Below are 15,363 nucleotides of genomic sequence, written 5' to 3'. Positions count from 1 at the left end.
TGCTTGAACAATCTTTTGCACCAGAGCTGTGTACCTCACAGCAGCATACATGGTATTAGGAGCTTTCCTAGCAGCTCCAATGGCGAAGAAGAGCTCTAGGATGCCGAGGGGTATCGTTACGACCCAGATGATCATTCCCAAGCTACCGTGCATATAACCAACTGGGAGTCTTTCGTAGCCGTAGTCATCTAGTGGTCTGTCGGGGGAAGCATTCTCGAAAAGCATTGCACAACCAACCATCAACACTCCAATTCCGCAAACGGCCAGGAGAATTAGGCGATACACCGCATAGATTTCTTGTTCTTCAAACGAACTGAGGGTCGTAATGAGAGTGAGTAACGCTCCAAGGAAGAAGACCACAAGTCCGATACGGGTTTCTACCACGTGTCGACAGAGGCGCCATTTGTAATAGATGAAAACTATGATGCAAGCCAAGAAGAACAGGAACGAGGAAAGAGTGACCAAAATCACAGCTGTAGTGATAGAAACATCGAGATCAACTGGGGTAGACACATTTTTTGAGCTTGAGAAGGATTCTTCAGCGATCGAAAGTGAGGAAAATTGCATTATGTCTTGGAGTAAAAAGGAAACTATTACAGCAGTTCAACGACTTCTGGAGGAAACTCCGCCTGACCACGTACGGCCTAGCAGCTGCAAAACTTGGTAATAAAAACAAAAGTCAGTAAAGATCTCTCTAAAAATTACATTTTAAAAGTGAAAACACATACCCTGAAGATGACTTCAACTCAAAGAGAATGCAAGTGAAGCTCACAGTAAATTAACGAAGGTGACCTGCAGGATCAAGTTTCTCCACAGGAAGCCCCTACGATCTGTTTGTGTAGTCGACCGTTGTTTTATAGTGAATATACCAGATTTACCGTTTGCCTCAGGCTAGAGTGATATATTGCTGACTATGTACATAAATCATTGATAAATAAACGTTGAATTACTTGACGACTATGCACCACAGGTAAAGTAATTCATCGTTTATTTATCAATGATTTAAGTGCATAGTCAGCAACATATCACTCTAGGTGAGGCAAACGGTAAATCTGGTACATTCACTATAAAACAACGGTCGGCTACACAAACAGATTGTATGGGTTCCCTGTGGTTTCGCGGAGAATGTACAAAATAAAATTTACAGAACTGATGGGAAAGCACCCCGAAATCCGGTTTGCACCAAATTTCTGTAAAAAGAAAAATCTATAGAGGACAAGGTAGAGGTTAGAAAATAAAGATTTTCTTGTTATATTTACCAATTTAACTTTAACTAATTACGGTTTTATAAAGTTTTGACAAGAAAACCAAAACCTCAGACGTAAAATACGGACAAAACTTCCGGCGGAAGTCCTCTGTGACTGTCTCCCAACTATTCATTCCCAGTGTCTTCTCAGTTCTGGTGGAAAATCTATCAAGGACACTATTCCACTGCTTACATGAATATATAGTTATTCGAGGACACTTCGACCTGTGTCAATGGACTTTCTTCTTGCTGAAATCGATAGAAAAAAGAAACAGATTGACCAAAATGAAGTCACATCGGTTAGTATCCTTAATTTATAACTTAGGGAAAGTCTGGCCAAACTGTGTGACATTTGAACAGAACAACGTGGGAGTAGAATTCGCTTTAGCTCAAACTCTTACCCCTTCACGCCTGCAGGCTTAGTTCGTCTTTCTCTGTATTCATGGTTTCTTTTGCGCGTTTTCTTCTCTCTTGATTTTTATAAACATTAAATAAAATGAAGGAAATTTTTGGGGGAAGGAAAGACGAAGAGCAAACTCTACACACAGTTAGAAAATTTATTTCGATCGTTGTTTGATCGAGCCTTGTGAATTTGTACTGCAGGCGCACAAAAAAATTGTAAACGAACATCTCCACGCTGCATCAACGTTTAATTTACAATCTGTATACCGACCACCACAGATATAAACGCATAGATAAGTAAAGAAATTAAGAAGCATAGATCACTAAATCTCTACTGGAATGAAAGAGAGTATAGACTGATAATCATTATCATAAAAATAGGAAATGAGATTGATTGTCTCGTGTTTCAGGAGATTGATAACTGATGGTTATTTTTGGTGTAACCTATAATTTTTAAATTTGAGGATTAGTTTATCAACTAAAATGCTTAGTAAAAGGTTAAATGGCATCTCAGTTAACTCTTAGATAAGTGTCAAGAGGGGTGCATTTACGTCAGTTCTGAATAAAGCTATTTATTATATGGCTGTGTCTCACAAGGACTGTAAACTACTGAATTCACAAATCTTATTGGCTGAAATCAATATATAAACATCTTATTAACCGAGCTAGGTTGGTCTGTATGGGAGAATCTTGACCTCGGTCGCTGGTACAGACCTCACTGCATTCGGTCTGTACTGGCGACCTCGGTCAAGATTCTCCCATACAGACCTCCCGCTTGGTTAATAAGAACTAAGTAATGCCAACTGCAGCCAACAATTTTATTCAAAGAGAGAGGATACAGAAGGTGTAAATTTCCTCTTTCTTCAATTCAATAGCATTGAAACATATATTTGTTTTTAGCACTAAGTTATACCTTTCTTAGAATTGTCAGTTGAGATATTCTAGTTTTTACAACATTCATATTTACAAATAGCATTTTCATTTATTTGGTTGTTGATGTTGTTAATATACACTACATCAAAATATGTTACTTTTGTCTTGCACCAGAATAAAAAATACTTCAGACGCGGTGACCTAGTGGCTAAACAGGCAGAAGACTATAGAAAAAAGCAGGAGGTAAAAGCTCACAGTACTAAATTTTTTCACAAGTTTTAAATATAAATTAATTTTACCTATTTAGTCCTCTAATAGTTTGTATACTTTCTTTTCAATCTAGGAAAGGCTTCAGCAAAAAGAGGTAAATTATTTCTCTTTTTGATTAAGAGGTGCTACACAATATTGCTTCACTAAAAGTGTTATACCCTCATCAAAGACAGTGCAAATTTAAGAACAAAGAAAAAACTTAATGATAATCATGAATTAAGAGTACTTACAGGGCTCAACACTAACAGTAGCCTACTAGCCACAGACTAGTAGAAATTCAGTTTTGGCTTGTGGTTTTCGATTTCCACCAGCCAGTTTGGCTAGTAAACAAACTAAAGATGTCACCAGCCACTTGGCTAGTAAGTTGAAGAATTAGCGTCGAGCCCTGACTTACTTATTATAGCTTTCAATAACAGAGTATGCCTTGTGATCACGAGTCTTTTGTTCATCGATTTTCAGGAGAGAGCTGGTAAAAGGGCTGCAGATGATGATATATTTGCTGCCTTCAAAAGAAAAAAAGATGAAAATGAAGCAAAATCTGCTCTGATCCCACGAGAGGAGGTTGTTATTGTAACTTAGTGACAATTAAAGAGTAACAAGCAGAGATTAAAAATCTCTAAGAAAGTTGACAATACTCTGATAAACTAAATTGAAATTGTAAACTGGCCTCCATAACAAGTTAAAAAGCTGACATTTCAAGCATTAGCCATTCGTCAGAGCACTCTGACGAAGGGCTAATGCTTGCAACATCAGCTTTCTAACTCACTATGGTGGCCAATTTACAATTTCAACTTAGTTGATATAGTCAAATTACTTGTTACCCCAACCGACGCAGCACCACAGTTTCCATAGAAACTTTCACTAAATAATCTGATAAAAACCTTTAAATAGAAAATAAAAACAGCATTCCATCGAAATCAGCTGGTATCTGCATAAGGCAATTACATAGGAGACGCTTGTTAGTCCCTGGTAGATACCCAACCCATGATCTTTCTTGCAGTGATTGAATTTCACCTGTAAGAGGGGGGCATTTTTATTTTTGTGGTTTTGGCTATGTTTTAGATCAGTTTTTCCATTTTTGTGCCAAAAAAACTTTGCTTCGGTTTTTCAGCTTTGGTTTTCATTGTGGTTTGCAGATTTTTCATTCTTTAGCATTTGATTTTTTTGTTTATCATCAAAAATACTAATGGGTTTTCAGATTTGATAGCCATTGTTGTTTTCCTATTTGGGTTCTTGTTTCTCTTCCATCTGAGTGGCAATTATGGGCCTCCACCAATCTTGAGAAAACCTCTGTGTGCTCCACTTGTCACACTATATTGGATCGATTATGGCTTTGATAGCTGGGATGTGAAAATTGATCAGTTTTGACAGTTTTGCATGTGGTTTTCTGTTTTCTTTGAATTTTTTTTATAGTTTTATGATTTTAAATGATATTTTCTACAGTTTTGCTGTTTCTAATAGACCCCAATGCCCTCCCCCTCCATGCAATGTATGTGGTAAGTAAAAGCCTTTTCTTCATGTACCAAAGGTGATTCGCAGATTGAGAGAAAGGGGAGAACCAATCAGATTGTTTGCTGAGAGTGATGAGGAGGCTTGTCAAAGATTGAGGTTTGTTGTCAATGAGCCACCAAGCTGTGACTCTTTGTAGTGTAGGTAGCCATGGTGACCATGAAAAAAATTTGGTGACTAACTTTGCAACCTGTGTTGGGTAGCTTTATCATAGTGAGTGATAACTAAATATTTATCTAACTTATTTTTATGGTGGGAGGTCAAAGTGAGGTACGAAACATTTTTGATAGAATATTATTCAAAACAGACATGTTCAATTGTTTTCTTCACAAAACTCTTTCTCCTTCTCCTTACTTGCCTGAGCTTTTTCTTTTTTTTTTTTTTTTTTTTCCTGTTGGCCAAATTATTTCTTTGAAAAAAGTCAAGCAAGAGTGCGTCTCCCTGTGATAAGCTTTGAAAAGATTGCACTTAACACACTGACCAAAGCTTTGTGAAGCCCATTTGTAAAACAACACCACAGTATAACCAATATTGTAAAGCATTTAACTGTGGCAATATTATTGTGTCCTTTGCTCATAATTTCAAATTTTTTTAGGGGGAATGTGGGCCCTTAAAGGGATAATTTGGATATATCAACAAAGTTGAAATGGTAAATTGGCCACCGTAATGATTACAAAAGCTGACGTTTCGAGCGTTAGCCCTTCGTCGGAGCGAATGGCGGAGCGAATGTTATATTGTCAAGTAGGTTCAAAGCAGCCTTAAAGGGATAGCTTAACTTACTCAGGGTGTTCCTCTGATCCATTCAAAGGTTCAACTCTGCCCCTCCCCTCCCCCCCCCCTTTGCATGCAACCAATGGCATTTGACTGTTGTTCGTGCTAGTGGGTGGGGAATTTGAAGCTTGCCTGGATCCCTAATTAAGAAGTGTCAAGTCTTTCCAACAGAATACTTGTGTTTTATTTTTTAATATGGAGGTGTTTAAAGGTAAAGAGAGAACTTTTGTATTTTTAATCAACAGGAGGATTGAGATGCTTGCTCCAGAAATCAATAAGGTATTGGATTGGAATTCAGTCCAATGTTTTTGGTTTGAAATACAATTTGTACAGCCTACTGATGATTTACACAATGCTACACAGTTGAAAACAATGAAGATGAAAGAAAGAATTACTGAAAGAATTGCTAATAGCTGTAGATTCACAACACCATGTTTTACTCCACAGAAACATATATCTTTTCTTTTTACACTGGGAGGTGGTTGCACAGCAAAAAGTATATGCATTACATGGCATGAAAAAATTGCTGAGAGGATCCTTCTGTATTTTCATTGAATTTATTATTAATTTTTTTTTTTTTTTTTTTGCACCAGGGTTTAAGGAATGACTTCAAAGCAGCCATGGAAAGAGTGGATCAGGAATATTTAGCAGAGTTGATTAAACAGCAGGTATGCTTTCATGAAACAAAAGGTGACAATAAAAAGTTATATTGTCAAGTAGGTTGTGGTTTGTTATCAGGGTAGATAACACTTTTAATGGTCAGGGCTATGGTTTAGCAGTGCCCAGTGGCCCCTGGCACCTTCCTTTTGCTCTTGGGCAACTCAGGAATCTTAGTTTTTCTTAGAAAGCATATGCTGGGCGCTGGATTTCACGTTTCAAAACACTGGGCTCCCTTCAATTTTTCTTAGAGCACAGCCTTGATAGTATAATCATTTGTCTCACGATGTGGTTGCTTTGGGTGCAATCCACACCCAAAGTGACCACATCGTGAAACCAACGATTATACTACTCTTTTAAAATAAAAATGTTAATTAATGATTTTAATGTGGTTAATAATGGTAATTGAACTGAGTGGAGTGCAATTTGGACTGAAATCATATGCGTGATTTCAAAACCAAATGAGTGCACAGTACGAGTTCGATTTGAAATCACAAGTATGATTTCAGACCAAAATTGCACAACACGAGGTTCAATTACCACTTTGTTACATCCATTTTGAAATTGCCCAAATACAGGACTTGGTCAATTCAAATATTTTATTGATGCAGTACTGAGCCGGTTTTTAAATAAAAAGCGGGACCGGAAACGCTTTTAGATCTTATTTTGCATGCAAAACAGAAAGACTTTGACGTCATGTGTCAAAAACTCAGTCAAGCATAAAATGATGCAATTTAGAGCAAAAAATGGTGTGATTCGTGAATAAATCACACCAATTAGAGCCAATCAGATTACAGGGACCACCAGTGATTTCAAAATGGATGTAATAAAACCCTTAACTCCCATGCTTGACCAAGACAGAATTTCTCTTTACAATGCCAATATGATATCGAGAAGACAGGTGATGAGAATAAAGAAAAATATCAACTAGTGGATTATCAGTTGATCAGATACTAAGTTCTCTAAAGGAACATCATGAGAATTGTATCACAGACAGTAGGGAGAATTACCAATGAGATCTCAGGGTTAAAAATGTTCAGAAATGTATGGCAAATAGGATAGGCACAGTGGCCTGATGGTAAGTGTGATGGACTCAGTTTCGAGAGGTGAGAGTTACTGTTGTGTTCTTGGGTAAAAAACTCTACTTTTACAGTGTAGTCCTCCCCCTCCAGAATTACAAGTGGGTACCACCAAACTGTCAGGGAAGCCTGATGAAATGGAGGGGGGGGTAACTTTTGACAGACTAGCATCCCATCCAGTGAGGGTAGTAACACTCTTTATTGCATCATGCTATGGAAACTGGGATAAACTCCAGCTGGACTGGCACTTGGCTTGAGCAAAGACTATCATGTAAGAAAGTAGGGAGAATCAGGCAATTAATCAAAAGGATGTTTTTGTAGGGTGGTGAACAACAAAACTCAGATAGTGAAGAATCCTCACAAGTTGAAGAAGATGGAACAACCTTGGAGGATATTAAGGTACAATACAATACAACCACTATGTGGCTCTTCTGATTTAATTTACATCACTTTGCAGGGGACTTTGGCCAGATTGCATTGAGCAGTTTACCATTTTTGATGGAAATTTTGTAGATGCCCCTAATATCAGAATCAAGGCCATACCACAACACCAGGAGCTACATTCCCTATGCTTTGTGATAGGTGTGTTGGTTCCTTTACATCCCGTACTAACCAGCACAGAGAAGATGCAGGAGACAGGACCCATGGCCCACAGTTTTTCGTCCCTATCCGAGAAGACTAGAGTGTCTAACCATTTGAAGATGTCATAACAAAGGCAGCACATTCTCCTCAGTTATTTTAGGACCGCGATTGTTGGTCCAATCTGAGGCTTGAACCCTCAACCTCCTGCAGGGCAGTGTGGCGCTCAACAACATGAGCTAACCAGGCAGCGGTGCTCCAAAAAAGCTGATCTTTGGTCAACTTCTTATTTTTAAATGTATTTTGCAATTGAAATAATTCTTTTTAATACTGATATTAATTTTGTATATTTCTTAAACTATATGCACAATGAAATAATTTGGATATAGCAACAAAGTTGAAATGGTAAATTGGCCACCGTAACGATTACAAAAGCTTTTGTAATCGTTTGTAATTTACCATTTCAACTTTGTTGACATATCCAGATTATTTTGTTACCCCCACTGACACAGCCCCAAACAGTTTCTTTAGAAACTATCAGCCTTTATATGCACAATGTATTCTATTATTTTGTAAAGGAACTGGCTATAAATATGGGTAAAGGTGATGAAAATTTGGATCAAGATGTCATCTTAAAGTTTATTCAGGTAAACTACAGATTGTGCTTGTACAGAAATTGTTAATTATGGAGAATTGAAGTATATTAAACTGTCATTTGGATAAAGCCATCGATAAAATAACAGACATGTACGTGATCCAAGAATGCAGCAGATGACCCACAGCTGAGCATTTCATTGATGTTCTTGCCACATTTTGATGTCATCTCTGATCTGTTACTAACAGTAACTGTACAGACCCATGGTGACATGGAATCTCTTTGTTAATGAGATATCTATTTGTTTTGTTTTCTTTTCAGTTTCTCCTTGGTTTGTGGGCTAAGGATTGCAAAACCAGATCTGACGATAGCAAAAGAAGCTTAGAGGTAGCACACTGCAGTAACACTCTTGTGTGTTTCTGTCTCAACAGCACTAAGATGCTGAGTATATTGACCAACTAATTTGTTGTGCAATCTTTATTTATTTTGTTGAATAGGCAAAATTGGCAGGTGCCACTCAAAGACAAACAGAATCATATCTAAAGCCATTGTTGAGGAAACTTAAAAATAAGGTAAACAAAAAATAATGAAAAACTGCTTTTTTTTGGTAATAATAGAATTTCAAAGTCATCAATAACAACAACCATAACTATCAAAGTGTGATAACCTTCATTTGAAAATATGACATAGATTTTCTCCATACTAGGAAGATTTTCATTTCATTTAAAAAGAAAGATGTTGTATCCATCAAATGTCATCAAAAAACCTCAGACACTTGCTCTTGTTGATGTCTGATTTGTTTGTTGTTTCCCAACAGAAAACACCTCAAGATATTCTTGGTGCATTGACAACCATCATTATGAATCTGTTAGACAGAGAGTATGTAAAGGTATGAAGTCAACTTAGATTTTCTAACTTTAATTTTACTTCAATCTTTTATTAATTTTATTTATTGTTGATTTGATAAAAAAAATTTCATCTTGAGACTATGCTCTACCTCAGCCTTTTGACTCCTAAGAGTGATGAGCATCTAATTTCTTCTTACAATATCACCACTGAATCAAACAATAAGGTCAGGAGAATAAAGGAAATGATCACCAACTAAAGAGGCACTCAACTGTTAAACAAATTCTCCTTGTCAGCACCTTAGGAAATGTATAGAGAACAGTATGGAGAATATGCACACTGATGCTAGGGTACAAAGGATTAAAAGAAAGTTAGGAAACCTTTGAATGGGACTTCAAAGGGAAATCTTTAGTCGCTAAAGAAGGATACCTTAAAGGAAAACTTATTTTGACGAGCGTCACTGTCTGTTATCCCCCAGGCCAATGATTCGTATCTTCAGATGGCAATAGGAAATGCACCTTGGCCTATTGGTGTAACAATGGTGGGAATTCATGCAAGAACAGGAAGAGAAAAAATCTTTGCTCAAAATGTGGCTCGTATCCTTTTTAGAAATTTTAATTACGGGTTTGATGTTTGCTGTTTTACAGATAAGTTTCCATTTAATTTTGAGGCTTAATTACAATGAACACACTTCTCTTAAACTTTTAACTCCCACGAGAGACCAAGACAGAATTTCTCCTTACAATATCAGTACAATATCACGCAGTCAATTGATGGGAATAAACAACAACAACAACAGCAACAAATTTATTTAAGCTTAATAAGAAATTACAATGCTTGGGCCCGCAAGTAGCAAGGGCTATTTGAGGCAGGCATAAGAGAGGAAAATAAAAAAAAAAAGAAAAGAATTCTACAGAAAAAGAATATTTTTTTAAAGAAAAAATTAATGTCAACAAGGAGATTAAATGTTGATTCAATACTAAATTCTCTGAACTCACACCACAAGAATTGTGTAGCAGACAGTATGGAGAATTAATAACGAGATCTTGGAAATTAAAAGGATTCACACTCACTCCTACCCAGACAATGCAGCTTATAAAACTTTCAGTTCTTGCTATGTTCCCTTAGCTTTTGTTTAATCAGATGTTCTTAATGATGAAACTCAAAGGAAGTACATTCAGGTAAAGAAAAAGATGAACAATGATGATCAAAAATAGTTATTTTAAAACAAATATGATGTGTTTTATAAAGTCGCACACATGCTGTGAAGTATTGCATAATTTTTTGACTGAAGGTTACAATATAAATGAAAAGTAACCAGTTTTGTTCTTTGTCAGGGACTGAAACGTCTGATGACATTTTGCCAAAAGAAGTTTCCAGCAGATCCATCAAAGTCTGTGGAATACAATGCTGTAAAGTAACAGAACAGATGAAAAAAACAACAACAAAAAAGACTCCTGAACTGCAAGTGCAAAAGAAGATTTATTATTGTTCTCTCATACTGGCTTTCAATAAGAACTTTGTTGAAATTCTCAATGTGGTAATGCTTGAATGTAAACAACCTTTGTGAAAAACTCACAAAAATAGTGTTATTAAAAGACATTTTATATTTACAAACAAAATGAGTGAAGCAACAGACTCGAAAAGGTCAGGGGTGAACAGCAACTTCATCACAGGTTGGAGCTTCACAACAAAACCAGATAAGCTGTTTAACACTCATTTTTAAATCTCTCATTATTTGACTGTCTAGAATGTTCATAGACCTCTGTTAATTTCACATACACTGTATTATCTCTGGAGAGGGTAGCAAAGGGGTTACACATGATGATTAAGCCCAAAGTTTTAATCAAATGTGTGAATTTTACAGAATGGCAAGGTGAGATTTAAAGTTTTCCCTTGTAAATTTGTGTTGCATGAAATATTGTTTAAAGTACTCACAATGCATGAATTTTTCTAAAAATCTTGCATAAAATGGGATCTGCCATCCCTTGCTATCCTCTCTGTACAAACCATGTTGTAAGTAAATTTGCTTTTCTCAAGAATAAACAATTGAAAGTATTGGTCAGTTGTTTCTGTTGATATATCAATAAATAAATTTAATGGAGATCATGCCAATGTTGGTCTTGCATGTTAACTCACTGAAAGTATATGATCCATCTTAAAACTTTTTTCCTGAGTCTTTTATCTGAATTAGAACACTTAAGTCCCAGAGTTACTTATTTTGATAATAAGTTTGTGCTATCTGTATGTAAACTTCAACTTTGCGGTGACCATCATATGATCTGAAGGGAACATCTCTTCGACAATTCTTCCATTTACGGTTTCCAAGGTGTCTCTTAGTAAAGACATTGTGATAAAGTAAAGAGCAATCATCAAACAAACAACAGCTATTCCCAGTGTTCTATTAGAGAACAAAAACAAAACCCTGGAGTGAACTCTTCTTTTCGTTGCAAAACATCTTTGTATCAGTATTTTTATGAGAATGTACAAGATAAATACCACAGCTGTGGAATAAAGCACAAAAAGTAATAAAAAATTGTTGAAGTGTTCAGCATCGCATTCGTAGCAGAAAGGCAACTCGCAGTTATTTTTATCTCCTCCTTTGACACAGACACCGCAGCGACATGATCCATGAGGGCCACAATCTTGATGACAAGTGTACTTGAAATGTGGACCATTTGCAGTTTCTTTGGCCATGAGGAATACTTTCTTGAGCCTTTGCCATTTATTTTGCAAGCTGTACTTTTGTTGGTAAACTTTTCCATCTCCATGAATCTCAGCAGACACAACTTGAAGTCCAGTTACAGAAACGAGTATTCTGTCTGGCCGACTAACGAGTCCAGGTTCTGGCTGCGAGAAAAAATAAACTTGTCCTTAGTTAATGCTGTTAACCCTTTAACTCCCAGAAGTGATTGATCTGTAACTTCTCCCTATAATATCCATACATGATCCAGCAAACAAGTAACAAGAATACTCAAACTTATCAGGTAGAAGTTGTTATCTGATCTAACACCAAATTCTTGTAACAAAATAATTTACAAGGGAATGTGTAACAGCTGGAGGGAGAATATTAGGCAATTAGGGATTTGAAATGAGTGTTGAGACATCAGAACAACACAATACAGCTAATATTCCATTAGAAAAAAATCAATAAATAAACAAGAAAAATCAACGAGAATTTGATGCAAATTCATTTGCAGTGGAAAGGGTACAAGACTAGGTGACATATTGATTAAAAGGAATGTGTTATGTTTCTGTTATTTTTTTTTTTATTTAACCGCCTCTCGTTTAGCTCAATTGATAGAGCGCTGGACTGATGTGCGGGAGGTCGAGGGTTTGAGCCTCCGCCGGACCAACACTCAAGGTCTTAAAATAATTGAGAAGAATATGCTGCCTTTCTATAACATCAAGAAATGGTTTAGATATTCTAGTCTTCTCGAATAGGGATGAATAAATGGAGGTCCCATCTCCTGCAGGGTTAGGGGTAGGAGACGTTAATTTTCCATGCACGAGATTACTGTGTGATGGTTTTCCTCCCCTGGAGTGAGATGGGTGGGTGTTGTCTTGCGATTATATGAGCCTCTGGCTCGGGCAATATGGGCAACCATGCCCCACGCAAAGACATTAAACTTGATTACAGGATTACAGGAACACAGAAGCAGAGAATTGCTAAGAAGCTAACCAAATCCTGTCAGCAATCTGCATTTGCAGCCTGTTTTAAAAGTACAACTGAAAGAGGATGACCACTGACGTAACCAACACCACAGATGTTATTGAACCCTTTTGCCCCTCAGATCTCATTAGTAATTCTCCCTACTGGGTGTCATACAATTCTTATGAAGTTACTTTGAAGAATTTGGTATCTGATCAACTATTAATCCCCTGGGCCTGGTTGTTTGAAGGCTGATTAGCACTAACCCAGGATTAAAATTAAATCCAGGTTTCTCTATTTGTCTGTTCAATAGCCTTTTTAGGAAAATTTTCTCTATTCTTTTTAGAATATGCAATCATCAAATTGCAGACATAGAGATTCAAACTCAGCTTTCTTTTAAAGCTTTCAGATCTGCAATTTCATGCTAACCCTAGGTTACCTTAACCCGGCTTTGAAAAACCCGGCCCTGGTTGATATTTTCCTATATTCTCAGCACTTGTCCTCTTGATGTTGTATTGGCATTATGAGGAGAAATTCTGCCCTGGTCACTCATGGGGAGTGAAAGGGTAAACACACAAACAGTGGTAGACCATGTATACAAAGGTGTTGCAGGCAAACACTTTCACAACACACCATATTGCTGAAGGTGTATCCCTTGCTGTTCCCATTTGCTGTCACCCAGGCATCTACAAAGCCATATCCTTGGTTTGATCCTTGTGGGTCAAAATAACTGGATGCATGGCATGGGCCTTCCTTGTCAAAAGACCCTTTCATTATTCCATTTACAGGCCAATGGAAATCATCGTATGCATTAAAGTCACCCAGTAAAACAGAGCGCTCACTCCCCATGGATGCAATATAGTTAATGACATCCACTGCATTTTGGCACTGCTGAGTTTTGTCATAAGATAAGTGAAGCACTGTTATGTCCAGTTCTTCTCCATCAATATCAACTTGGACGTGAAGTACAGCTCGCTTGTTGCGATCCACACCACCTTTCCCAATTGTTAAGTTAACAACATGACTTAATATTATGGGATGTTTACTGAGCAGTCCCAGGCCTTCCTGTTCCCACCTTGGTGGGTCTTGTCGACCACCTGGAGGTGTAACCATGGCAACAGGGTGATAAACTAAATGTTTGTAGTGTGGAATTAACTCTTGAAGTTCAGTTAACTGGTTTCTGTCATCTTTTGCATCAGCACGCACTTCTTGGAAACCAATTACATCTGGGTTAACTTTATTTATCTGAAAAAATTAAAAGCAAGAAACTAACGGGCAATTTCAAATTTATTATAGCAGGGTCTCCACACAAAAGCTTGATTTTATTTGCAGTCCGAGTTGAATCACTACAAAACAGCACTAAAAGAATACACTTTAAATCTTTCACTCACAAGATCTCATTAGCAATTCTCCTTACTGTCTGCCATACAATTGTTATGATGTCAGTTCAGAGAATTTGGTCTTGGATCAACTGATAATCCCCTAATTAATATTTGTCTATTTTCTCAACATTTGTGTACTTGATATTGTATTGATTTTGTTAGAAGAAATTCTCTCTTGGTCACTCGTGGGAGTTAGAGAGTTAAATAAACTTGGGCTACCAGTCTGTACAAACATCATTCTGTTTTGTTTCCAGTTTGACCTTGACCTATCTTTCTATCAAACAAAAACCAGAAAAAAATGGACCACTGATGGAATGATACTTTGTCATGATGTGAAAACAAAACAAAGAAATAAAATCAACATGAATAAAATCAATATAAATATCAGGGCTCGACACTAACTTTTCAACTTATTAGCCAAGTGGCTAGTGACATCTTAGATGTTAGGACAATTTCAGTTTGTTTACTAGCCAAACTGGCTAGTGGAAATCGAAAACCACCAGCCAAAACTGAATTTCTACAGGTCTGTGGCTAGTGAGCTACAGTTGGTGTTGAGCCCTGAATAAGCCGTTGGGTTGATGTCAACATGAAACAAATGAAAAAATTTCAATCCTTCCAAAACACATGAACACGGGTATCGTAAGGTGAACCAGGCTTTACCACCTTTTTTCGTTTATACACTTCGAAACATTTTATAAACATTAAAAAAAAAATAAGCCGGAGTCTCACGATCTTCAATTGAAGAATCTCTCATATTTAAGAGTTGCAAAAATCTTTGTCAAACATAATAACGTTAAATTTTAAATATCAAATGTCGGTTCCTGTGGTAAATAATTTATTCCTGAAGTACAAAGATAAAAATAAAAAAAAAATTCTTTATTTTTGCTCTTCCTTGCATTGAATGAATCCGGAAAAATAGTATCCTAACTTGCCAAATAATTAACACTAAAAAAAAAACACACACACACACACACACACACACACACACACACAAAAACCAAGAAACAAAACAGCGGGAAATACATAAATATTTGAAGGTTGAACATTCATAACAAGAAACGGACAAGAAATTATATGGAAAAAACGTGAAAAATTACCATATCCGCAATGTAGTATTTTCTTGTTTCCCACTGGAACATAACATTCCAAATGTTGTAGTTTGCAACTTTTACAATTTTATGTGCTGATACACGGCAGTAAATTTTGAAATAAGCAGAGAAAAATAGTAAAAATATACATGTTCGAACCGCCATTTAAACCACGGGGGACGACGCGGGGATTATGAGTCTGCGTCGGTCTGGGAATGAGTTGCTCAAAATATCTCAGCTTTCACGTTTGTAGTCAGCGGTTTATAAATTCTTCATAGCAATTTGCTTGAAGTGTATTCTCCAGAAAATAGAGTTCAACCCATAGACCACTTTCATAAATGGCTGCCGTATAAATATTCTTTTGTTTAAATTTAAATTAGCCCTACTGGCCTCGCTTGAGATAATGTATTTTTT

The 15,363-nt window shown here is 36.7% G+C and overlaps 3 protein-coding genes across 3 annotated transcripts in view; 1 reads left to right on the top strand and 2 right to left on the bottom strand.

Annotated features, from left to right (window-relative positions):
• The window catches only part of LOC111339432 (uncharacterized), a 2,920-nt gene extending 1,926 nt beyond the window's left edge, over window positions 1-994 (bottom strand). Inside the window, exons 1-2 of the mRNA XM_022946086.2 lie at window positions 729-994; window positions 1-659 (exon numbers count right to left, since the gene is read on the bottom strand). The exon at window positions 1-659 is cut by the window's left edge and continues 1,926 nt beyond it. Coding sequence (XP_022801821.2) covers window positions 1-567 — 567 coding nt within the window. The 5' untranslated portion in view covers window positions 568-659; window positions 729-994. The remainder of the gene's footprint in view (window positions 660-728) is intronic.
• A 403-nt stretch (window positions 995-1,397) lies between these two features.
• LOC111339417 (pre-mRNA-splicing factor 18) lies at window positions 1,398-10,887 on the top strand. Its single transcript, XM_022946075.2, has 15 exons — window positions 1,398-1,545; window positions 2,696-2,764; window positions 2,865-2,885; window positions 3,251-3,352; window positions 4,320-4,399; window positions 5,317-5,350; window positions 5,665-5,739; window positions 7,129-7,206; window positions 7,965-8,033; window positions 8,303-8,368; window positions 8,479-8,553; window positions 8,799-8,870; window positions 9,306-9,423; window positions 9,971-10,008; window positions 10,165-10,887. Exons 1-15 carry the CDS (start codon window positions 1,480-1,482, stop codon window positions 10,246-10,248), a joined length of 1,047 nt encoding a protein of 348 aa, XP_022801810.1. The 5' UTR covers window positions 1,398-1,479; the 3' UTR covers window positions 10,249-10,887.
• Window positions 10,291-15,307, bottom strand: LOC111339416 (uncharacterized). Its single transcript, XM_022946074.2, has 3 exons — window positions 14,959-15,307; window positions 13,113-13,724; window positions 10,291-11,677 (listed from the first exon to the last, which is right to left on the bottom strand). Exons 1-3 carry the CDS (start codon window positions 15,112-15,114, stop codon window positions 11,066-11,068), a joined length of 1,380 nt encoding a protein of 459 aa, XP_022801809.2. The 5' UTR covers window positions 15,115-15,307; the 3' UTR covers window positions 10,291-11,065.
• Between the last annotated feature and the right edge of the window lie 56 nt (window positions 15,308-15,363).

This window comes from Stylophora pistillata, chromosome 5 (assembly GCF_964205215.1).
Source record: "Stylophora pistillata chromosome 5, jaStyPist1.2, whole genome shotgun sequence".
Lineage (NCBI taxonomy): Eukaryota > Metazoa > Cnidaria > Anthozoa > Scleractinia > Pocilloporidae > Stylophora > Stylophora pistillata.
Note: the sequence above shows the minus strand (reverse complement) of the source record. Positions and strands in the feature narration are given on the sequence as shown.